This window comes from Camelus bactrianus, chromosome 6, assembly GCF_048773025.1.
Source record: "Camelus bactrianus isolate YW-2024 breed Bactrian camel chromosome 6, ASM4877302v1, whole genome shotgun sequence".
NCBI lineage: Eukaryota > Metazoa > Chordata > Mammalia > Artiodactyla > Camelidae > Camelus > Camelus bactrianus.
In genome coordinates, this window is record NC_133544.1 from 3,256,330 (window position 1) to 3,279,504 (window position 23,175).

At 53.4% G+C, this 23,175-nt stretch overlaps 1 protein-coding gene across 1 annotated transcript in view; it reads right to left on the reverse strand.

Annotated features, from left to right (window-relative positions):
• DYNC1H1 (dynein cytoplasmic 1 heavy chain 1) overlaps positions 1-23,175 on the reverse strand; it is a 61,273-nt gene that overhangs the window by 14,023 nt on the left and 24,075 nt on the right. The window contains exons 12-49 of the mRNA XM_074365017.1: positions 22,782-22,922; positions 22,254-22,430; positions 22,013-22,123; positions 21,810-21,929; positions 21,088-21,327; positions 19,477-19,632; positions 19,231-19,344; positions 18,891-19,001; positions 18,602-18,811; positions 18,288-18,434; positions 17,985-18,151; positions 17,734-17,907; positions 16,972-17,137; positions 16,704-16,892; positions 16,421-16,615; positions 15,466-15,748; positions 14,855-14,955; positions 14,100-14,259; positions 12,854-13,097; positions 12,502-12,685; positions 12,082-12,294; positions 11,128-11,366; positions 10,785-10,941; positions 8,901-9,128; positions 8,203-8,433; positions 7,864-8,004; positions 7,387-7,620; positions 7,092-7,298; positions 6,886-7,007; positions 6,266-6,431; positions 5,177-5,340; positions 4,237-4,366; positions 2,648-2,781; positions 2,104-2,218; positions 1,845-2,006; positions 1,541-1,755; positions 1,236-1,440; positions 53-226 (exon numbers count right to left, since the gene is read on the reverse strand). Of these exons, the coding sequence (XP_074221118.1) occupies positions 53-226; positions 1,236-1,440; positions 1,541-1,755; positions 1,845-2,006; positions 2,104-2,218; positions 2,648-2,781; positions 4,237-4,366; positions 5,177-5,340; positions 6,266-6,431; positions 6,886-7,007; positions 7,092-7,298; positions 7,387-7,620; positions 7,864-8,004; positions 8,203-8,433; positions 8,901-9,128; positions 10,785-10,941; positions 11,128-11,366; positions 12,082-12,294; positions 12,502-12,685; positions 12,854-13,097; positions 14,100-14,259; positions 14,855-14,955; positions 15,466-15,748; positions 16,421-16,615; positions 16,704-16,892; positions 16,972-17,137; positions 17,734-17,907; positions 17,985-18,151; positions 18,288-18,434; positions 18,602-18,811; positions 18,891-19,001; positions 19,231-19,344; positions 19,477-19,632; positions 21,088-21,327; positions 21,810-21,929; positions 22,013-22,123; positions 22,254-22,430; positions 22,782-22,922 (6,627 nt within the window). The remainder of the gene's footprint in view (positions 1-52; positions 227-1,235; positions 1,441-1,540; positions 1,756-1,844; positions 2,007-2,103; positions 2,219-2,647; positions 2,782-4,236; positions 4,367-5,176; positions 5,341-6,265; positions 6,432-6,885; positions 7,008-7,091; positions 7,299-7,386; positions 7,621-7,863; positions 8,005-8,202; positions 8,434-8,900; positions 9,129-10,784; positions 10,942-11,127; positions 11,367-12,081; positions 12,295-12,501; positions 12,686-12,853; positions 13,098-14,099; positions 14,260-14,854; positions 14,956-15,465; positions 15,749-16,420; positions 16,616-16,703; positions 16,893-16,971; positions 17,138-17,733; positions 17,908-17,984; positions 18,152-18,287; positions 18,435-18,601; positions 18,812-18,890; positions 19,002-19,230; positions 19,345-19,476; positions 19,633-21,087; positions 21,328-21,809; positions 21,930-22,012; positions 22,124-22,253; positions 22,431-22,781; positions 22,923-23,175) is intronic.

The window sequence follows — 23,175 nt, forward strand, 5'->3', positions numbered from 1 at the left end:
AGCCCAGCCGGCCCACTGCAGGAAGAGGCGCTCGCCCAGGCCCGAGGCACACCTGGTCGACTGTCTCCTTGATCTTCCTGAGCCCCACGTTCAGGTGCATCTGCTGCTCCTCCAGCTCGCTCCGCTTCTCGTGGAACAGGTTGGCATAGTGGTTGATGAAGTCCAGGTAGTGGCGAGGAGTGATGGCCATGGTTCTGCCTCCGCGCTTGGCTAGCCGAGCATTAGCCTTTTAGGAAACAAAGTCAAATCTTTTCACTTCTCAGGACGCTGTCTGCGACTTACCCTCAAATACCCTGTCTGCCTGTGAGAGATGGTGGCATGGACACAGCCCCCATAAGAAAGTGATTACGGCTGCCCCGGAGGCACACCTTGCAAGGGAAGGCTCTGCACACTGGTCATTACTATGTAAGCCAGTCATTTCTGCTGCTGATTCTCAGCAGACATCACACTAAGAGGCAGCACTGATGCCTGGTGATCAAGGTTGGGGGGTTCGAAGCTGGGCAGTGGGAGACGAGGCCATCCAGGAAGCCAGCTGGACCACACTGGGAGCAGAGGCGGCCACCTGCAGGCGTGGCAGGGATAGGAGGTGGGGAGGCAGGGCCAACAGGACACCCACAAACTCAGAGTGGTTTTCACAGAGCCTTGCAGGTGGGAGTAGACTGGACTCTTCGGATACAGAGTCCAAAGGACAGGTAGCAAGCCAGGGCTGGCAAGTCACACCCTGCCCTGCAGCCTCTGCAGACGGGGCTTCAGCCGCACATCTGTGCACTCTCCCTCACACGTGAACACGCTCCTGTGCCCAGAGCAGAGCTGAGCAGCTGTGTCTGGCCTGCAGAGCCCAGAACATTCACTGCCTGGCCCTTTATAGAAAGAGTGCATGAGCCCGGCCTAGAGGGAGAGCACGGGCCTGGACATGGTGGCGGTGAGGACAGGGGGTCGGGGTAGGTGCTCCACAGGGATGGAGTCACCATGTGCAGTAAAGGTTAGCCAATTTCGGAATACACAGCTGGGCGACCAGCAGGAGATGCCACTAGCAGAGGTAAGGAAACAGATGAGAAGTGGGCATCTCTTCTGCAGGTGACAGAACAATGTCAACTAAGAAGCATCTCGGGACCTGCTTTTCTATCAGCTGAGTTTTATGTTAGCATGGTGGCGGGTTTTATGTCAGCGCGGTGGCGGGTTTTATGTCAGCGCAGTGGCGGGTTTTACTGCCCGTCATCTCAAACTGAACCGACCTGGTGAAGGGTCTGGTGAACAAACACACAGCTGTTCACGATGGCCTCCCGGTGTGACGGCGGCTGTGGCAGCTTGTCATACACGACTGGCATGTAGTCGGGCACGACGTAATTGGGCTTCTCCAGGTCCATCTTGCTCGTGAACTCTTTGCCGACCTGGTACAGAGCTTCTGTGGACCAGTCCCCAAACCAGTTCAACACACACCTGCAAAGATGCCCACATCTCAAAACAGCGACCAAAAGCAGCGTCTGCCTCTCGGAAGGGGGCCGACTGCTGTGACCAGGGCTGAGAGAGACCAGCACACCTGTTGAAAAGCGCGGGGGAGGTGGCCGCGCGGTCCTTGAGCCCCTCTGAGGACGGGTTCATGGTGAAGACGACGTGGAGGTTGCGGATGACCTGGCTGGTGAACCACCTGTACAGCTCCTCATGCGAGTCCAGCATCAAGCCCTCCTTCTGGGCACCCTCTTTGCACTGGGTCATCAGGGTGGCGTACTCGTCCCCTTCGAAGAGGCCAGGAACCTGGAGGTAAAAGAGCACCACGGCTGGTTGGTCCTCGTCACCCCGACGCCACGTGATGTGCACACGGTACGCGGTGTGTCTCTGATTACCTCTCCGTTGGCCAGAAGGGTATTCATCCGCTCCAGGAATCCAGAATCTAACACGTTCGATTCGTCCATTATAAACGCTATCTTTTCGTTTTTACAGCCGGACCGTCTCAGCACCGTCCGGAGGTCTTCATCGAAGTCCTCCCCTGTGTACTTCCTGTGGACCTAGAGGAGTGGGTGGCAGGTCAGATCTGGTCTTGTTCAAGGAGCCACATGCATGAACAAGGATCCACTGCTGGGACTAAGAGGCTGCAAGACTCACCTTGATCTGGTACACACTCAAACCGTTCATCCAGGCCACGAAACGGGACAGGGTGGTTTTGCCTGCTCCACTGACACCAATCAGCAGCAAGTGGCCTTGAGGCTGACGGAATATTCTGAAACATTATTAGGAAGGGTAAACCGTTAAGGCTTTTATACTCCACTCCCCTTGTGACACTCAAGTCCTAAACCTTTTCATGATTCAGTCTATAGCATTTGGAAAGTGTTTTAACTTGAATTTGTACATTAAACACTGTAGGGCAACTGTTATTTGCCAGGTCCAGTGGGGATGCAAAGACCAAAGATGTGGAGCTGCCCCCAGTAGGAGGATGAATGGCCGTGATCACGGTAGGGATGAAGTGCCAGGAGGAGCAGGGAGATTTGGGACAGCAGAGCTGGACTTGGGAGAGAAGTGGGAGAGACGGCCGAAGTGGAGGTGCAGGGAGGCCCGTCAGGATACAGCCCGAGGCCTGGTGCGATCCCTCCCAACGTCAAATCCAGAACTGCTTAGGCGAGTGGCGAGGGCGCAACAACAAAAAGCCCACCGGTCAATCCTGAGCACGTGGTCCAACACCTCGTTAAACAGCACCAGGGGCACGTCCAGCTCCTCCTCGTAGAAGACTTTCAGCCTGGCTTTGACATAATCTCTTAACTCTTCTTGGTCTACTGGAATGTAATCCTGTAGGAAAAAGGTAAGATTCAATTATTAAGAAGAAATCACCTTAATTATTATAGCAAAGTGCATAATATTTTCATGTATCGAGGAAATGTCAAAAAATGAGATGACCGTAGGTATTTATTACACAGCAACAAAAATGTAAGTAACTAGGATGAGATCTAAAGACATGGAAAATCTTTACAGAGAAATCTGAACTTCACTGAAAGACATCACAAAGACCTAAATAAATGGAGAGATACACCATGATCATGGAGAGAGAAATACTATCGTAAAAATGTCAGTTCCGCCCAAACTGACACAGATTCCACGTAAGCTCAGTCAAAGTCGCAGTGGTGGGTGGTGTTCTGGCGCCGACTTCATCTCGAAGACGAAAGGCCCAAGGATAAAAAGGCCTCCCCTAAGGAAGAGCCAGGTGTGAGGGACTGTCCTACCAGGTAAACTCGTAACTGTGATGGTTTTAGCACAGGAAGCAACAAATGGACCGATGGCCAGGACCGAGCTCAGTAACAGACCCACACACACAGGGAACACACTGTGACAGAGTGACACTGCAGAGTCCCAGTGCAGGGACAATGGACATTCATAAGAAAAAAACTGAGAACGAACCTGGGGCTCACTCCACACACTAACTCAATTACAGATGGACTACAGGTGTAAATGACAAGGCGGCTACGAGTATTTATTCTTCAAAAGACACTATAAAGACAGTGAAAGGCCACTGGGAGATGTTGCCAATAAATGAAACAGGATTAGTATCCAGAACCTAGAAATAAATAGAACATTCTAGCAACACTGAACAAGCCTCTCATGCTATTTTGCTTCTGTGCCTTGGCCTCTGCAGGCCCTTGCCTGGCACATGCTTCCTGACACTCAGATGAAGGCCTAGGAACCCTAAGACCCAAGGCCAGGGCCACCTCTCCCAAAACTGAGCGTTTCCACCCCACGAGACTGAGCTCTCCTCGGGAAGAGTTAACTCACCCTGGATCAGCACTGCCCACTGAACGAAATGCACGAGACTGTACCTTACGAAGACGTCCTACTCTCTTTCTCAGAGAAAGGGACAATTCATAGGTAACTCTGGAAATGTCAACTCAGTTCAGTATTTTAGTATTATTCACAACTGCCCTGTTTTTACTGTGAAGAAATGAAAGCAAGGCGAAGCAGAGACTTCCTTCAGTGCAAACAGGCGGAAGCCCCCTCGTGCTGGCTGGGATCACAGCTGCTGGAGCAGCCGCCTCCCGAGGGAAGACACACAGGTGGCCAGCCAGCCACCGCCACGCCCCTGCGATCTTCTGCCCTGAATTATCAGTGGCTGCAAACACGCAGAGCAGCATGCCTGTGACCACAGCCCCATCTACAGGGCACTTCAAGGCAAAGATGTCTTGATTAGGAGATAATTCTAACTAAAAGGACAGAAGAAAAGGAAGCACCTGTAACATGATGTACATTCATTACCTTGGACAACCAGTTGCTGTACAGGATGGGCCGGCTCATTGCCTTCTCTTTGTCTATGTTGGGAAAGTGCTTCAGAGCAACCATGTCGATGTTTTCGTCAGTCCAGCGCCTCTCCTCGTCTTCTACAAGTCTGTTGGAAGAAAAGCGACATGCGTATCCGACTCTAGACAGAGGCCGCGGTGAGAAAACACCAGGTTCTGTGGGTGGGTGGGCTACTGCAAGGGCTGGGATTAGTCTTTTATCAGAAATTTTCATTTTCTACAAATGGAAGAACCTAACAATCTCAAGATGCTTAAGCAACCCAAAACTTAGACATTAAATACGAAAACCTTAAAAAATTCCTCTAAAAATGTTTACATTGTCTTAAACAATGAAAATCTGATTCTAAGCTTGATTCTAACTTCTAAGCTTGCTTAGCATAAATGTTCCAAATATCAAGGGATATTAAAGGAACAGAATAGGGAACTGCAATGTGCACAGCCTGGGAGACACAAGGCTTACGAAAGAAAACACATAGTAGGCAGGAGAGCCTCTACCTGTCCTTACAGGTGTGAGGGGTACGTTCTGAGAAGCTGAACACATGATAAACTCAGAAGTCTACCAAGTCTAGTGAGCATGACATGTAGTTACTGCAGCCAGGCAGAATTTAGAAGCATAACTGCTGGTGCAGAGTTTGAACCTAAGCAAGATTTTATCTCTGATATGTTGAGAAATCTGTGAAAATGGTATTGTAGCTCAATTTCTTAATTAAAAGGGGAGAATGAAGGTAGCTCACGTAACATAAAAAGGACCACCTTTTAAAGTGGTAGAACCCCAACATAAGAGATAAAAACAGGACTGCCTCAAACTAGGGCAGGCCAGCCTTGTGTAGACCCTGACTTGGGGGGGTCAGGAGGGCCAACGCAGGGGAGCTCGGAGCTACTCGGATCCCTGGCTGCACCTGTCTTGGAAGAGACGGAGGGCTTCATGTGCCCAAATCCGAATGAGGCCTTCCACCGGCAGCGTCTCCAGGGGTCGCAGTGCCTCGAAGATACCTCGCACCCACCGGGTCATTTCACGGGGCGAGTAGATATAGTGGGGCTGTGTGTCCTGAGTGAACCTCTCCTGCGGGAATTGGAAAAATGTAAGTTACGTGTACATGCCCTAAGGCACAACAAGTGGTTAAAAGGGCAAATGCTGTCTAACATTTTTATATTAAAGATAAAGAATATAGACCCTGGAATATTTAAGAATGAGTAAGTAATGCTGGGACTACTATTCAGAACAAAGTCAAGTCCAAGTTCACCTTATGTTGAAATTAGTTATATTTAAAGATCTGTTGAAAGAAATAAAACTATAAAAATGAAACTACCAAAAAATTCTAAAGATACTTTAAAAAAAAGTAATTGCTAAGTTGAGGGAAAGCCATTTGAAGCTTGACTTCCAAAGCAGAAGCAATTGAAAAAAAAAACCTTACATTTAATGACATTAAAATTGCTGTTGGAAAAAACTGCAATTATACAAAATTTAAAATATTTGCAGTGCTTGACAGACAAGGGCTCATAAGGACTCTAAACAGAAAATGGGCAGTTCCCTCCCACAAGCTCTTGTTAGACCAACACAGGAAGGCTTCACAAAGGAACAAAAGTCAAAACCACGGGAACTACTTCTGTACATCCTATGGGCAAAAGTCTTCTTAATAAATACCTTTTCGAGGTTGAAAGGGGCACTGCAGTGGGAGTGTAACTGGTCCAGCCCGAGAGGCTAGGCCACGCGCAGTCACCACAAATACAGCAGAACAGTTACAGACCCACAATATTGACACCGCTACAGCAGAATTGTACACGTCCCTTTAGAAACCGCTTAGCGCAGCCTCAGTTCCCCAGTGGAGAACACAGGTGCCCTGCTGGCCGAGGATGGTGTGAACAGGCTAGGAAACGGCCACCGCCGCAGCCCTGGGGCGGACGGCTGTGAGCCCCTGGAGGACGCCCCTGGGCCCAAGAACTCTGCACGCAGCGCTTCAGGTACGAGGGCGCGGGAGCCCGTGTACCTGGGACATGGTGTAGAACTCCACCATGGCGGCGGTGAGCGGCTCGGCGTACGTGCGCAGGGACGGGATGAGCCGCAGCATGGCCCGGTTGAAGGTGCCGTAGATCTGCGTCAGGGAGGCCGGTCCCGGGTAGTCCACGTACACTACGGGCACGTGGCGCAGGAACCTGCACGGAGAGCCCGGCTCAGCCAAGCGGGTGAGGAGCAGCGCACCCCAGGGGACAGCCACCCTGCCCCGGACCAGACCAGGCTGCTTCCACCTCCGTGGGGCCAGGTCACCGCTGGTCGAGGTCTCACACCAACTTCTCAGGCCTGGGTCTGACATGTGACAGCAGGTGAGAAAATCCGAAAAAGAACCAAGCAGAGATGGGAAAATGATTCAGGCTTCTCTCAGCCTCGTCCTGGCTCTAGAGTCAGGTCAGGGGCAGCTCACTCCTGCCCAACAGAAAGTCTGTGCTTGTGTTCTGAGGGCATATCCTCGTGGCACAAAGCAAGTAACCCAAGAGGAACTCTAAGACTAGCAGTGCTTTGTAATTAGAACCGGATTTCCGTCACATTACGTGTAAGGCGATCACGAAACTGGTGTGTGTGCGAGGCCAGGGGCATCTAGGGCCGTGTCACCTGTGCGAGAGGGGCTTCCTTCCAGGGTCCGTGGGCGGGTTACAGGCCCCGACAAACTGGATCCTCTCCAGCTTCACCCAGGTCTGGTCCGAGGTGCGGTAAAAGCCTCCATGCTCCACCATCTGAGGGAAGGCGGAGCGCGACGCGTCAGGGGGAATGAGAACGGGGAGTGTCGTTGGGGGGCTGGGGCCGGGGGGAAAACGTACCTGTCTGATGAAGGATATGACCCTCTGCGTGCCGTACTTATCCATGTCCGGCAAGTTGATTTCATCACAGAACAACACCAGCCACTTTCCGAGCTGAACGGGAGCCAGGACGACTCCATTAGGGGTGCGCCTGTATTCGCAGTAGTGATCGAAGGTCTTCAGCAGCAGCTCTGGGGTCGTGGCACTCGAGAAGTTAAGGCCCACGACCTCGAGGAGGGGAGAGACCAGTCAAGCGCTGGAAGGCTGAGCCTGTACCCAAGCCCCAAAGGCCTGCTGCCCACGCCAGCCTCATTACCTCCATGTCGGGCAGGGCCCGGAGGGCACTGAAGAGCGTCATGGTCTTGCCGGAACCCGGAGGGCCGCACAAGACCAGCGGCTTATGCTCGGCCAGCCAGGTGTACAGGAGGGCTTCGTGGCGGACAGTGTCCAGGGTCGGGACAACGACGTCGGGGGCTGCCACCTTGTGCGTCTCCACCTCAATCTGAGGCACCTTGGCCTGCCACGGCGACCACTCTCCGCTGATGGACACCTGCACACATGGGTGGGCTGGTCACCCCGCCACCCGTGGGCTCCCCACCCACAGGACATGCTCAGTTTCACACAAATCGGAACCTCCAGGTCAACCTGCTTCCTTTGTACCACACAAAACTAGAAGGACAAAACCCTTCCCAGGAAAGAAAGGTAAAGTCAAAGTCTGCAGTGAGGCTGCCCCAGGACAGATGGAATCAGCCAGGCAAGGACCAAGGGATGAGGGCGTGCGCCATGCTCCGACCTCATAGTCGATGATGGGGATGTTGGGCGCAGCGGGCAGCGGCACTGTGGTGATCCTCCTGATGTACTCCCCCAGCTCCGCTCGCATCTTCAGCCGACTGTCTCCAGACAAAGACCAGAGGATGGCGTACACCAGGTACCGCTGTTGGAAGGGCAACGGGAGCCCATTTTCAATAAAATTTCAACGATAAAGGAAAAACACTTTCAGCACCACTAACTGCGAGGAAGTGGTACCTAGCCTCTGAGGTCGGGAGGTGGCCCGCACTGCCCCAGCCCCTGAGGCCCAGCCCACTCCCTGGGGCAGGCAGGCCGCGCAGATGCGCAGCCTCGGCGCCCTGACCTGGATGTAGCGCTCCAACTGCTCGAGCTGCATGGGGAAGTCGGGGTGGTTGGCGTTGTACTGGGCCGCGTTGCGGCAGGCCTGGTGCAGCATGGAGAACAGCGAGCCGAGGCAGCGCAGGCGCGTCAGGTCCATGATGTGCTCCAGCTTGGAGGCGTGCTCCAGGGCCTTGGCGACCAGGCCGCTGGACGTGAAGTAGGGCTGCATGATCGTGGCTGCGTCCCTCTGGATCTGCGGAAGGGAGAGACCAAGGCTTAGCTGCCGCCTCAGAAAGCCAGGAGATTAACATCTCTCCTACCTGAGGCCCCGGAGAGGGTCACACGACTCTGAGAAACTTTTGTGGATCGCAAAAATGAAGAATGAAGTGGCAGAAACCAACCCTTATCCCTTTACCCTGCTGATCCTCTAACACCACGCTTTATGGGAATAGTGGTTTTCACCACTGAAAAGGGAAAGGGCAGTCTTCCACTAACTTGCAGAGAAAACAAAAAAATTTCCTGTCGTGGCTTTCATAGCTGCGACCACTGGCTTCCCTAGAAGCTGGTAGAAGGCAACACCGATTATGCAAACCTCCAACGACTGCCTGCCTTCAACAGAGGTGCGGTGACTGTCCGTGAACCGCTCAGGGCTGGCACGCCTGACCTCGCCCCGCACACGCACCCAGCACCCCGCCGAGCTGAGCTGGGCTGTGCTCTGACCTGCAGCATCGGGGAGGCAGCCTCCTCCCCCTCGTCCTCCTTGCCCTTGCGCCGGCGCTGGGCCTCATCCTCCCCTTCATCCAGGGGGATGCTGCGCAGCCTGGCCAGGAAGTTGTTGAAGATCATGTCGGTGCTGAGCACATCCTCGCTGAACCAGACCATGCCGCAGCGCGACACAGTGGCCAGGGTGGCGTACTTCAGGTCCTGCACTTCAAACATTATTCGCACCTTGAGAGAAAACGTTAAGTAGATTTAACAACGTGGGTTTGGTGAAGACCTGAATGTTAAAGTGATTTTATCTATAGATGTGTTGAAACAGCAATTTAAATCTAATTTCTGTGCACTTATTTAAAAATAAGAATATCTATAGCTTGCGTCACTACAACATCCACCAACCTCACTCCACAAAAGAATTTGTGCAGGAAAACAGGTGTTGGGGGAGGAGCAGGGGAGCTCCTGGCGGAGCAGGAGCAACAGCTCCCTGGAGGGGTGTCAGCAGCGAGGGCGCCACCCGGCCAGAAGCCGTGGCCTCGCACCCAGGCTCAGTCCTCACACCTGTCCCATGAGACGGGCATGCAGTGTCTCCTTTTCACAGACGGGGCTGGCAACCAGGCTGGGTCCCACCGTTGGCAGATGGCAGGGCTGAGATTCAAACCAGAGCCTGATTCCAGAGCCTGAACTTCAGTGCTCACGAGGGGATCCATCTCTTTCTGACAACGCTATGATCTACTGGGCAACGAGCTCTGAGAAAAGAACCTGACAAGCCAGATGGGGACTCGAGTCTGCGTAAGTGCACGTTCTCAGACCAGCACTGAGCACTGCAGCTTGGTTCCTAAAGTGACAACAGCCACTGTGCGGACCCTTCCAGATACAAGCTGGCGATCGCCAGCCGCTCAGGGTCCTTCCCTCTACCCACCTCCAGGCTGTCAGCAAATCCCTCTGGCACAAACTTTAAATTATACCTACAACTCAGCCGCTTCTCAGCACCTCCACCACCACCCAACTCGCCCAACCCACCCCCATGGCTGTGCCCGGGGTGCGGCCTCCCAGTGGTCCTCCTGCTCCCACCCTGCCCTCTTCAATCATCCTCCAAACAGCTAGAGGATCTCCGTAAACATAACAGGTTACATCACCCCCAACCCAGACTGTCTCGCAGCCCCCGCACCAGGCCTCACGCCCGACCTGCTCTCACCCTGATTTCTCTCCTCTAGTTCTCTCCACTCAGCCCCTGCCCTGCCCTCCGCGCACACACCAGGCGCAGCCAGATGCTCTCCTGCTCCCCGTCCCTCCACCTGGAATGCCTGGAAGCCACGATGGTTGCTCCCTCACACCCTTAACCCCTGCAGAAGCCACCCCCTTTCCCAAGAAGCCTCTGCGTCGCCCCTCCCGGCAGTGCCACCCACCCCATCGATGCTCCCCTCCCCTCAATTTTCTCTGCGGCACCATCGCCATGCATCTCGTCTTCTGGCCTTCCAGATCAGACTGTGAGCCCCGGAAGAGCAAGGGTTTTGTTTTGTTCGCTGCTGTACTTTCAAGGGCCGGCAGATGGTGACACTGCAGACATGGGGTCATAGCACGAACGCACAGCCATGGCAGGCCCGCCCGCATTTACTGACCCCTCAGGCGGCGTGTGCACGGATGGCCTTGAAAGCCTCCTCATTTTGCCACTTCCCAGAAGTCCTGACTACGACCCCATACCACAGGGCTGCAGGGAAGGTTAACTGACAACTGTGGAGCCTGCCTAACGTTCAATAAATAGTGCAAAGTTACAAATAAACCCTTTGAGAGTATTTCTCACTAGCCACGGACATGGAAGAACCTAGCGCACAGATCGCTGCCTGCGCCCCCCGGCCCCAGCCAGCGAGCGCTGAGCGCGATGCTCACGTTGGGCGGCAGGCTGAGGCGCTCGCCGTTGGGCAGGGTGAGGAGCTTGTTGTCATCCAGCACCGAATTGAGGTTCTCCACCCACTCGGGGTCCACGTCGCCATCGAAGACGATCCACTGGCGCTTCTGCAGCTCCCCTCGCACGTTGTCTATGATCCTGCGGCAGAAGGAAGGGCTTTAAAGCAGCATGACTTAGATCAGAAATGCTCACCCCAGGGTGGTCTCCAGGGTGACTTTCACATGCATTCAGACTGCGGCTGGAGAAAGAATGTACATTTATCACAGGACAGCGAGCCGAGGGCCCACCTCTCTGGACTGCAGACACTGACCCAAGGGGACTTACTTTCTCAGGACGTGTGTGAACAGCCCGTCTGTCCATTCCCTGGTGTTGGGGTCCAGGGTCCCGTACAGGTGGTCTTTGCTGATGGCTTTAGGGTCAATGATGTGGGCCACGCCTTCCACGCCCTCCAGTCTCTCCAGAGCCTTCAGAAGGACGCGCCAGGCCATGCTCTTCCCGCTCCCCGAAGGCCCCACCATCATCAGGCCGTGGTTGATCTGGGTGATCTGATAGAGCTGGAGAACCTGCAGGGCCCAGCAGAGCGGTGCGTGAGCGCCGGGGGAGGAGAGGGAGGCTCCTCGGCCACGTCTCCCGACACCAAAGAAAAAACATGTAACGTGAATCCTTCAAGGCAAATACTGGGGCTTTCTAACCAGAGAGACCTTCCACAGGCCACATCCACAACCAGCACAGGAGGGGTTTCAACCAAACTGTGGGAGCTGTTTGGTAAGTTAGGAAAACTGGGAGCCCCTGGAATAGGAGACGCTGACCAAGCTGCCTCAAAAAAGACCGAGATCCCCTGCCAGGAGAGCAGGGACCAGATGAACGAGCCGCTTGTCTAACCCAGGAGGACAGTAGCTCAGGGTCAGCACGTGGCTTGTGTGCTTAACATACTTTCTCTTAAGTCAACCTCACGGCGGGGGTGAAAGAAACGGCCAGCACAGACTGTAAACGGCGTCCTGACAGCACGCTGCTACCCTACGGGGCTGGGAAGTCTTGTCAACAGGGCTTTCATTGCCATAGACGCTTCCTGCTAACTACGACGCTCCCTCTAGTTGGCACCTTCAGAGAACTACGCTGTGTAAGTGAAAATTTCAGTAAGTTTTGCTATCACTACATTTAGGTTAATAAGCCTGGGGGCAAATCTGCACAAGGCAGCCGACGGGCCCAGCCTGCGTGAACAGAGCTCTCAGATGGGTTTCTCCCCGTGGCCATGGCCGCCACGACCACCCCAGGTACCTTTTCAACCCACATGCCGCCGACTTCCTCTCCATCTCCGTATGTCAGATACATCTCCTGACACACTTTCTTCAGCTCCTCTCGGAGCGCGGTCATTTCACCGCGGTGATACTGAACGCCGGGGAACACGTCCGACAGGAGGCTGAAGAGCAGCGGGATATCCTCCGCCACCAGCTTGGGCACCATCGTCTCACAGACGCTCTGGATCAGGATCTGCGTGGGGAGAAGCGCATGAGCCCTGGGGATGCCCAGGATGTCCTGTGAACAAGCAGGGAGACCCGGCGCCCCCTCACCCTGGGTCAGTGCTCGGCCCCGCACGCACGGGTACAGTGACAGCGCTCCAGCCACGACTGAGACGCTGGAACGTCCGGGGAAACCAGTGTGGGTTTGAGTGATGGAGGAACGTCCGTCCGCCCCCACCTCTTGCTCAGGGAGGTTTTCCGCGATTTCTCCCTCGTCGACCGCCTCGCCGCGCTCTTCCTTCTCCCTCTTGATCTTCTGAATCCGCTCTCTCTTCACGTTACCCGCACTGACCAGCACGCTCTTCAAGGCTCGCAGACCAAAGTCATAGTGGCTTTGAGAAGAGAGCTGCTCATCACAGAGTCTACAGAGGAAAAGGGTCTCTTCAAAAACAGTGCACTTTAAGCACCAAGGGTGCCCACTGCCAAGTCAGAGATGGGCACTCGGAAAGATGTGTCACAATCACATAAACTTAAAATGGCGCCTTAACGCACGGCAGAAACATGGTCATGAGTCCCCCTACGTTACTCACTTGAAGAATGGGACGATTTTGTTGGCGAGGACCTCCGCGGTGCGGAAGCCCTGGGAGTACAGCATGACCTGGGCAATCAGCTGCCGGTCGGGCTTGGTCATGGCCAGGCTCCGGAACAGCTTCTTCAGGTTGTCCGGAAGGTTCGACCTGCCTGCATAGCCAGGGTTCATGGTGATGAAGATGGCCATGTCCGGGCTCACCTTGACTTGTTTGTTCAGCAGCTCACAGGTGATGGGGGCAGAGGCTGAAAATCAGAAAATCAGACAACGGTGTTAAGACTTGTGATGGTCAAAAAAACCCACTCTAAAATCTCTCTAAAACTACAGACCAAGCACCCATCTCCCTGCTGTCTGACCTTTCCATGGGCTCTCACCAGGCGTGTCACCCACCCGCCCAGGCAGACCCATCCTCACACACCTCATCCCCACGAAAGCTGTCTGAATGTGTAACAGATCAAGTCACCAGGCAGGGAGCCCGCTACCCTACTCACGCATTACTGGGTGTCACAAGGTCAACCCAAGAACACAAGTACAGCCCAACAGCAGGTGCAGAAATAAAAGCCAATGAATGTCGTGAAAAAACTGGCTGGCTTAGGTCACAAGAATAACCCTTTCCTGGGGCCATGACACAAATAAACAGCCTTCCCCCTAAGCAGCCCAGGCTTCTTAGGGTTACATTTCCTCCATACGGGGCCTTGCAGCACCCAGGTGCCGCCTGCTTTGACACTCCTTCTGTTTCACTCAGGAGGTCTGGTGAGACGGGTTACTACCGCTATCACATAAAACGGAGCACTAGAAGCTGAACTGGGCGTGTAAACAGCCCCGTGCCGATGTACCTCCACACCCCCTGCAGCTCCCGCGCCCGGGCTCTGCGTGGGACGGGGCAAGTGAAGCAGCCCTGGAGCCCCTGGAGTGGGCACTCCATTGTGACACTCTGGCCAAACAGGCGCCAGGAAGCCTGGCTTATGGGGATGTGGGAGGAAGAGGGGAACAGGACCCCAGTGGCTCAAACATGTACTTGTGGCAGGTGTTGGGGGGAGCAAGGGGGCTTCTTTCTGCAGGGGAAGGACTGACTGCTCTGAGGCAAGGGTGCACCTGCTCTCCCAGACCACCACCCTGCCCCAACAGCAAGTCCTGGAGACAAATCAAATTCTCACTTATTTCTAACCAGAGGGGTGGTAACTCAGCCCACAGTGGAATCCCCTCTGCGTTCTCTAAGGAACTTGAAGGAGAAAAACGAGTCTTACTCTTATCGTAGTTGGGGTTGGAGTGCTCGCGCAGAGCCTCCTGGATGCACTGCACCTGCTGGGACACAGCCGAGAGCATCCGCTCCTCCAGGCGGTTGAACTCGTCAAAGCAGCCCCATGCACCCACCTGGCAAAGTCCCACAAAGATTCGGCCCATCGCCTGAAATGGAAAGACAGAAAGGAGCTAAAAACCACAGCCTCAGAGCTGGCTGTACAGGGCTCCAAGCCCGGCCTGGACACCTGCCCGACCATGGGCAAATCACACCTCAAAACCCTCATCTGCCCATCTGTGAGGTAGGAGCAACACTGCCTCCCTCCCGGGGGGCCTGAGGGTGGAATCAGCTTCACACGCGAGGCGAGGGGCCCAGCCCTACACACAGCAAGTGTACAGACGTAGCAAATCACACTTTGCTCCTGTGCCAATAAAATCCCAGTGATGAAACTGTTATTTTTATGCCATCACTTTTTGTTATTTAAAAAACCTTTTCCACGTCATTTGTTTATTCCCCGACACAGACACTAGAGAGACGCTAAGCCACACCACAGAGCGAGCTCTGCAGGCGCGGAGGCCAGGCTGACGGCAAGCGCGTGCCGGGCGTCTCGAACAGCTCCAACATCCCCGTCCGCAAAGGCCTCAGAGGCAAAGGGACCCAGCTGAGCGATCAGGCCGGTGGCTCTGTGAGGGTGCAGGCATGGCGTCCCACCCGGCCCTCTGGGGGCTCTGGACTCCAGATGGGTCCCACAAAGCTTCTCACCTGGAAATCGAAGGTTTCATCGCAGTTGAAAACTAAAACAAAGCGTCCCAGCTGATGGCCAAGAGCTTTGACAGACTCAGTCTTCCCAGTCCCAGCAGGCCCTATTGTTTGAAGAAAAGTAACTGAGAACTCAACAAGAACACACCTTTGGTTTTAAAAGAATTATAAAAAGCAAAAAAGTCAAAGTATGGTTGTCCCACGGTATCTGAGGGGAACTGGATCCAGGACTGCCATGTACCCCCAGTCCACAGAACTCAAGTCCACAGTTGGCCCTCTGCACCCACAAATTCCACACCCACGGATTCAAGCGACCATGGATGGAAATTTCAGTCCACAGTTGGTCCAATCTGAGGACGTGAAACTCATGAATGCAGAGGGCTGACTGCATCAGTTATTAAAAAAAAAAAAAAAAAAAAAATCTGTGTACAAGCGGACCTGCACAGTTCAAACCCGTGTTGTTCAAGGGCCAACTGTAAATGTAATGACTGTCAGTAAATTTAAAGTTTTAGACCAGCTGTGCAGTTATGAAATACATTTAGATCATTTGCTTAACCTTTAAAAATTACATTTGCTATCTGAGTCCACCCGTCCAGCTCTGTGGAGCGACTCACCGAAGGGGGACCCCCCTAGCCTGGCCTCTAAGGCTTGTGTCATAGTCAAATAGCAGCGGTCGGTGAGGGGGGTCTGCACCAGCTTGTCCTGGACACCCAGGTACTCAAAGCCATAGTTGAACTTGGCGTTTGCCATCTGAATGGACAACTGCTGTAGCACATCGGTTTGCTTAGGGTCAAAGTAAAATCGCATCTGGCTGAGCCATTCGAAAGATTTGGCATTGTCGATCTTGCTCTTGATCAAGGACCTTGTGACGTCTCTCTGGTGAACCAACTCTGTAATCTGAAGAAAGAGTCACCTTCAGAGTTTATCATACAGTACGCTTCTTGAGCTAAAGTATGTAAACTAAAGTACACAAGTGCATTCTCTGGGCGTCGGGACTGTTCAGTAGACTTTTAAACTGAGATTCTAGGCACAGTTACAGTGTAAATATTCCAAAATGCAAATTCACTTTTAAAAACAATAGACTGTTATCGATGTAATGGAATTACACAGAATCAAGAGCTGCAGCAAAAACAAAGAAACAAACAAAAACACCCCATTTTAAGTAAAAACTCTGCCACCAGCATGAAGCGTGGTGGGAGAGGAGCCGTCTGTCTGCTGCACACGGGGCAAAGCCCAGCAGCGAGTGACCTGGGCTCGGGGCACGCCGGGCTCACCCGGATCGTGGGCCACGGCCTCCTGGGGTGGCTCTTCGGGAAGGAGAGGACGAGAGGGCGGAAGACCCTGACGGGGTGTCCCCCTCCTCTTTACCAGGAGGCCGTGTGTGCGACTCCACTTCCCCAAGACTGCTTTTCAGCAGGAACAGGCATTGACCACCACACCCCAGCCTGTCAGCGGCCGTCCGCTTTCTCCTTACACCAATGAGAGTATTTTCCAACCATGATTTCTTTCAACCACTGGAGTCGAAGGCACAAGAGGGGACTGGGAGGAAGGAGCCAGGCCAGGACTAACCAAGTGCTCTAGCTTGCGCCGGCGGAGCGGGGGCTGCTCCATGAGGACCGAGTCGGCCAGCACGTTCAGGGTGACCTCCACATTGCTGAGCACGGACTGCAGGGGTGCCGCATCGCCGCTCCCGCCCACGCTGCTCAGGGCCATCTCCACGTTCTCAGACCAGGCTATCTGGGCCGACAAGACCACCAGCTGGGCCTGAAAGACACAGGGCACAAGATTCAAAAGGACGTTTTAAGGACAGCCCGTGCACCCACCCTCAGACTGCCCCTTCTGCTGTACGAACCTGATACTTGTCAATCCAGGTGATGTAGGTGTTCGGGTCAATGGAAGTTGCTTTACCGAAAATCTCGACTTCTGTGACGGACTCGGCAAGGAGCTTAGCCAGCGTGACCCTCATTTCCTTCTCCACCAGCGTGAGCCACTCGTTGATTTTGGGATGTTCAGTAATTGACACGGGAGTTTTAAACATAACCTGAAACAAAGACAACCTGAGAACTGCGGTGTGCCAAGGTGAGAGAAGCTCTCCAAGTCACAACCAGAAACTGACCTACCTCCTCGCCCTCCCGGGACGAGATGCCCAGGACGACAGAGTTGTCTTCATTTAGGATGATACTCGAGACACCGGCAAACATTTTCTTGAAGTGTTTCTGTAACTTAGCTACATTTTTGCTGTTTCCAATGATTTCAAGCAAATCTTCATCACCCACAAAATAGAACCTAAAATTAAAATAGCGTTCAGGTTGCTAAAATGTTACATATACACAAATAAGGCGAATCGAGGCAAAACTGCAGCTTGTGGGAAGGGAGATGGCTGTGGGAGGTGGTGGACGATCTCCAGCCTGAGATCAGATCACATCCAAAGTTCTGCAGCCCTCCGCACAGGACACACCCACCCAACAAGACACTGAAGAGAAACACAACGGACTTCATGTAATTCACCTCATTTCCTGAATTATTAAAAACAGAAACAAAAAAAAAAACCTGTTCAATTTATACTAAGTGAGCTATTCAGAAAGAAAAAAATGCCACTTAGAAAATAAAATTATCAGAGCTAAATTTTTAAGACATGCAGTTTCCCTGGGAGGGTGGATGATAATTGAAATGAAGCTTAACATGTAACTCCAAGGTAGAAAATGAGGATTCTTAGTTATAGTTAGGAATCAGTGGGTGAAAGGGAAAGAGCATTCACTAAAGGGTTATTGGTAACAAAGTCCCCGACGTCAGAGGGACCGACATGCAGGCCCAGAGGGCGTGAGGCTGGGGGAGCGGCCCAGGGCCAAGCTTCCCGCCACTCCTCATCAGACGACTCCCACCTGGGGAAGGATGAGCGCTCTCTTTCCAGGTACTCTCCCAGTGCTTTCTGGATCTTTCCCAGCAGATCTGCCAGTCTCTCCAGAGACCTCTGCACTCCCTGGATGTTCAGAACATCCATAACAAGGGGAGACTTGGATACTTTTTTCATTAGGGCCAAAAACTCCGTGCTGATGCTGCAAACCAAGCGAAACACAAAGATGTCAGCAGCCAAGTCGGCCTGAGGCTCCTCTGCCCCCGCGCGAGGCCGCACCTCTGGAACCGCTGGGTCTCCACCGGGAGCAGGTGCTTGATGTCTGCGCTGCCTGTGAAGATGCCTTCCAGGTAGACCCACCGCCTCTGCACGTCAATCCATACGTCAAAGAGAGCCATTATCCGGTTCAGTTTGTCTTCCCAGCTCAGGGCATCCTCTTCAAAAACCTAGCGGGCAGACGGACACACAGCTCAGCTGCTAAGCTCTCCACTCACAGATATGCCACAACTTACCCAAAATGCAGAGTAAGGTCACAGCAAGCTATGTAGTGACCGTGAGCTATGACGGTGGGAGTGCGGGCACCTTGTAGTACGGGGATAGCTTCATGGCGGAGACGCTGTTGATGTGCTCTTTGACCTTGTTGAAGAGGTCGTCCCAGCCGCGGATCAAGCGGCACTTGTTCTGATAGTTGACCAAGTCCAGCTCGTAAGTGTTCCACACTTCTCTTATCTGAAGTGAACCCGGAAGACACGCGTTGTCAACACGTGGGCATTCACTAGCCCCACAGGTGACCAGGTGTCACAGGGACAAAGAGGACTACAGACGAGGCTGTTTACACACAGCTCAAATCTACGCTACAGCCTAAAACGACATAAAAGTGCCCATCAGCCCCTTACCTGCTTCAAAAACTCCTCCAAAGCCATCTCCCCTTGTGCCACAAGCAGCACATCCTTGACAATAGCTTCATTCTTCTGCAAGTCAACGTCCCAGATCTGGCCCAGGGTGAGCTCGGAAACAACCCAGTTTACGTGAAGCCTTTTCATCAGCTGTTTCCAGTGGCGATCTTTCAGTGCTTCGGACTTCAACTCAATCACCAGCATGTTTACCTGTGGAGGGAGCAGGCAGCGTTACCTGTGTAGCTGTGTTTCTAACGGGCATCCGCGACCGCAGCTCCGTATCACCTACCTTCAGGTAACCTTTCAGAAGCCTCTGGACAAACTCGTAGGACGCATACTGCCGTAATCGTGCGGGGAAGTTTTTCAGCTGGTTCAGGAGGCCATCTAAATTTTGTCGAAGCTATCAAGAGTAACACAAGATGGCATTTAATTTGCCAACATTCCTTTAAATGGTAACGTATTTTAAAAAATCGTTAAAGGAATTTTTTACGTAGCCTGGATAATATAAATGACCGTTCAGTGACATTTTGTGGATCCACAATGTAGCTCCTTGCTTGCCAAGTTTCTAGGTAAAGCCTGCAACGCTCAGCGTGTGAAGGTATACTCACACGCGCTTTAACTACACGTACCTTTCGAGGCTGTACTGAAACCCAGGGTTGCTCCTTCATCTGATCAATCTGCTCCCAGACCTTAGAAAGTTCTGACCAAACGCCCTTGAGGTCCTGTAACTCTTCTAAGGCCACCTGTGATTAAGAAGAGGAGAGCAGTTAAACTTTGGAAGGAGAGCCGTCTCAGTCTGGCAGGGCCCTGAGACGGCCGTGTCGGGTGCAGAGGCAGCACGAGGAGCCGCCCCACCCTGCGGACGCGGTTCCTACCTGGACGCGCTCTTCACTGCCGCTGAGAAGGCCCGTGTCCGTCAGCTCTAGCGCCTCCTTGGCCTTTGCACACTTCTCCCGGTCGTCCTTCAGTCTGCCAAACTTCCCTTCGTAGATGGTAAGAGCCTGAAGAGCCTCCTCTGGCCGAAGATTGCCCTGAAAGTGGTCGAGGCCAGAGAATCAGAGCCAGTTCTCAGGACAGAGGAGCTTTGGCTCCAAAACAGTGGGGAGCCTGCTGGGCTTCTAGACACTTGTGATTCCTCGACTATGTCTCTATACGTCCACACACAAGGTGTACACTGATGACGCGGGTCCACTCCCAGATGGAGCGCTCACTTCCATGTCTGACCCAACACACACTGAGGAGGTGGGACGCCTCTCCATCCAGCTACCCCCTCACTAAGCACCTTGGGGGACGCCCCTGATCCGAGAGGACAAGGCTCTTGGAGGCGGCCAGCCGTGCCCCCTGAGGGACACGTCAGTTCACTGGAGATGACCTCCACGTCAGCCTGAAGACTATTTCCACACTTCCTTTTTATTTTAATAACCTTTAAAGATAACTATGTAAAGTATCAATTAAAATTTTAACTGCAACACATGACTAGCAAGGTGAGGCCATGAGAGATATTCAAATTCTGGTGAGCAGACTCTTGCCTACTGATCAATACACGCTCCCCACCAGAGCTGGCGTCCTGCATCACCTGGAGGTACTGGCGTCAGCAAAAGAAGACGCCGTCTTCAAACCAGGGCCCCTCAACCTGAAGTCAAACACAAAGCAGGACCTTAGAGCCCAGCAGTGCAGACAGGGCCAAGGGCAGGGTGGAGGCCTAGCCAGCAGATGGGGGAGAACCTGCACCCTGAGCTACGAGAGCATCCTCCCCCGCCTTCCCAGCTGTGTTTGTACAGGCGTCTCAATCTGAATCCCACCCGCGCAGACCAGGCAGGCTGGGACCCATGTGCTTGAGTTCACTGTCCTCTCTGCCTGAACGCCCCTCCTTCAGGTCTCCACTGAAATGTCACCTTCCCTGCGAAGCAGTAAACACTACCACCCCCTGCCCCCACCACTGATCACCTTCTGACTCAAAATACATCTTTTCCTCATTCACTTCTCATCCTGTCTCTCCCACTGGAGCGTAACCCCAAGAGGGCAGGGCTCCCGCCTCTCTGCTCACTGCTGCGTCCCTGAACGTGGGCAGTGCCCGATAAACACCTGAATGAACGAAGGACTGGAGGTGGCAAGCGCAGGGACAGGACAGGAGATTCTAACCCGCGGGACGGCCGACGGCAGACCTGCGGCCCCGCCACCGCACAGAGCTAGCAGCAGCGTGACGCCTGGCCTGCGTCCGTGAGAAAAGAAATTCTAACCTCTGAGTAAGCCTCAGTAAGAGGGTAACTTAAGAACAGAGAACGTTAGTCTTTTAAACCATTTCCTGACTTAAATGACTGTCCCGAGGGGCTCCAGGTAAAAAGAGATCTAAGTTGGCTGTGACACTTTCAAATTCACTCTCTGCGAGGGCTGCTGCTTTTAACTGAAAAAGGACCACCCTCACGCGGAGCGCTGCGCCGCAGCCAGGCCCGAGGTGTGCGAGGTGGCGCCCGCGGGAGGCTCACCGTGACGGGCTTGGTCTTCTCCCAGTCGGTCAGCAGGTCGGTGGTGCGGCTCTCCACGGCCCGGTCCTCCTGCACGATCTTCATCTGCAGGTTGGCCACCTGCTGCTGAATGGCTGAGTCCTTCCGCCGCATGATGTCGTTGAAGGCCCCCCACTCGCCCTCGATGTTGTCGATGTAGAGCCAGGAGGGCGGGAACTGGAACCTCTGCTTTTCCAGCAAGCGCTGACCATTGCGGTAGAGCTTTTGAGAGTTAAAAAATAAACTGAGTTTTTCCTTCCATAATAAAAACCGAAACTACTGTCAGAGTCCCACAAAAGAGAAGACACTCCATGGCTACAGAACACATTTGCTCTCCGAGAACCTTCCATCCTGACGGCACTGTGGTCAGAGGGCAGCCCACCGCCCGATGGCCGCCCGCGGCCAGACCCGGGCCTGCTCCCGGCTGCGTCCCGACGGCCCGAACAGGAGCTAAGCACGCTGGAGCTAGGATTCACACTTCATTCCGAGTTGTACAAAGGAAATTCAAGTGTGGTGACTCACAGATCAACAACTAAAGCAAAAGATTTCCAAAGACAAACCCTGTGAGTCTCAAAAGTTGATGTGCGTGAGAACTGCCTGCAGGGCTTTTTAAACCGCAGACACCCAGGAGGCCAGTGTCTGCGGTTAACGTGGCTGACAGGGTGCAGGGACCCACCTGAGGAGCAGGGTCGGACAGAGCTCACCTCAACTTGCTTTTCAAACTGCTTGATCTTCCGTTTCAGAGACTGCACGTAGGTGATGAAGGTCACCGCATCAGAGGTGCTGGCCGTGTCCACTGAGTGTTGCTCCAACTCCTGGCGAGACTGTTTGGAGAGAGCACAGAACTGTAACTCAGAGCCGAGGCTGTGCGTGGCCTTGTCGTGGCGGCAGGATCCTGCGTCCTCACCTTGGAGATCTGGGAGTGGAATTCTGTCATGTTTGAGCCAAGCATCTGCCCGAATTTGCTGAGGACTTCCTTATGCCAGGAGTCGTACTTCAAATTCACCTTAGATTGCACCTGCGGGTGGGGGAGCACGAGACAGCGGATCAGCAAGGATCCGTGCTGGAGTCTACGCTGGAACTCCGTTTTAGTCAGAGACGCAGCCTTCAAGCTGCCTTGACACTGTTCCACAGTGAGCAGGGCTCACCTTGCCGTAATCTATGACCACTGGTCCGAACTCTTTCTTGGTCTCCGCGTTGTCGAAGGTTCCCCGGGCCTTCCTTATCTGCACCAGGAGCGCCTGCCACCTGTTGAGGTCCTCCCCCAGCCTGTTGTAGATGTTCTCAGCCTGCATGTCCCACAAGCACTGGTACTGAAGCCAGACCTGCACGCGAAGGTCAGAGTCAGACACGACAGCCGGGCTTGCCATTCTCTGTAACACTGATATGCATTTTCACGCTCTGTTAAAAAATTTCATGTCCTTTCATCAAGGTTAGAAAAACTCTCACTTTAAATTCTCAGAATTTTCATAGCGGAAGAGTATACAGTTTCTGTTCTTCAAAATGACTAACACCTCAGAACACTTGTCCTACTGCTCAGCTTAGATGACGTTTGCTTTAAAACAGCGAACGTCATCTAACGAACTGTATCGCGCAGTCAACACTCGCTACGGCTCACACTCAAAGAGTGCCTAAGACAGGTTACGCGCTGTATCTGACCAGAACTGGCTTCTCACCTTGACGTACTGCTCGACTTCAGTCACGATGCCCATGACAGCAGAATAGGACTCCTCCAGGGCCACAGGGCCGTCGGGCATGCGCGTCAGGGCGTTCCGGTAGAACTTCTCTTCTTCCGTCAGTTCGTAGTGCACGCCCACCTGCCAGCAAAGCCGGAAACACACCCAAGTCATGCGCACAAAACCGTGACTCTCAGTCACCTTTCACTTCATTAGAATGAACCAAAGAACAGCTCACGATGAAAGTGGTACTTCAGGGGTGACACCTACTTCTCCTGGTCACAGGTAACCAGAAGCCTGCCTATATTTAATACATCGAACCAACAGAAAGAACACCAACCATAAGCTACAAACTGTGGCGTCACTGTCGGCACAAGGCAAAACCAGCTGAAGA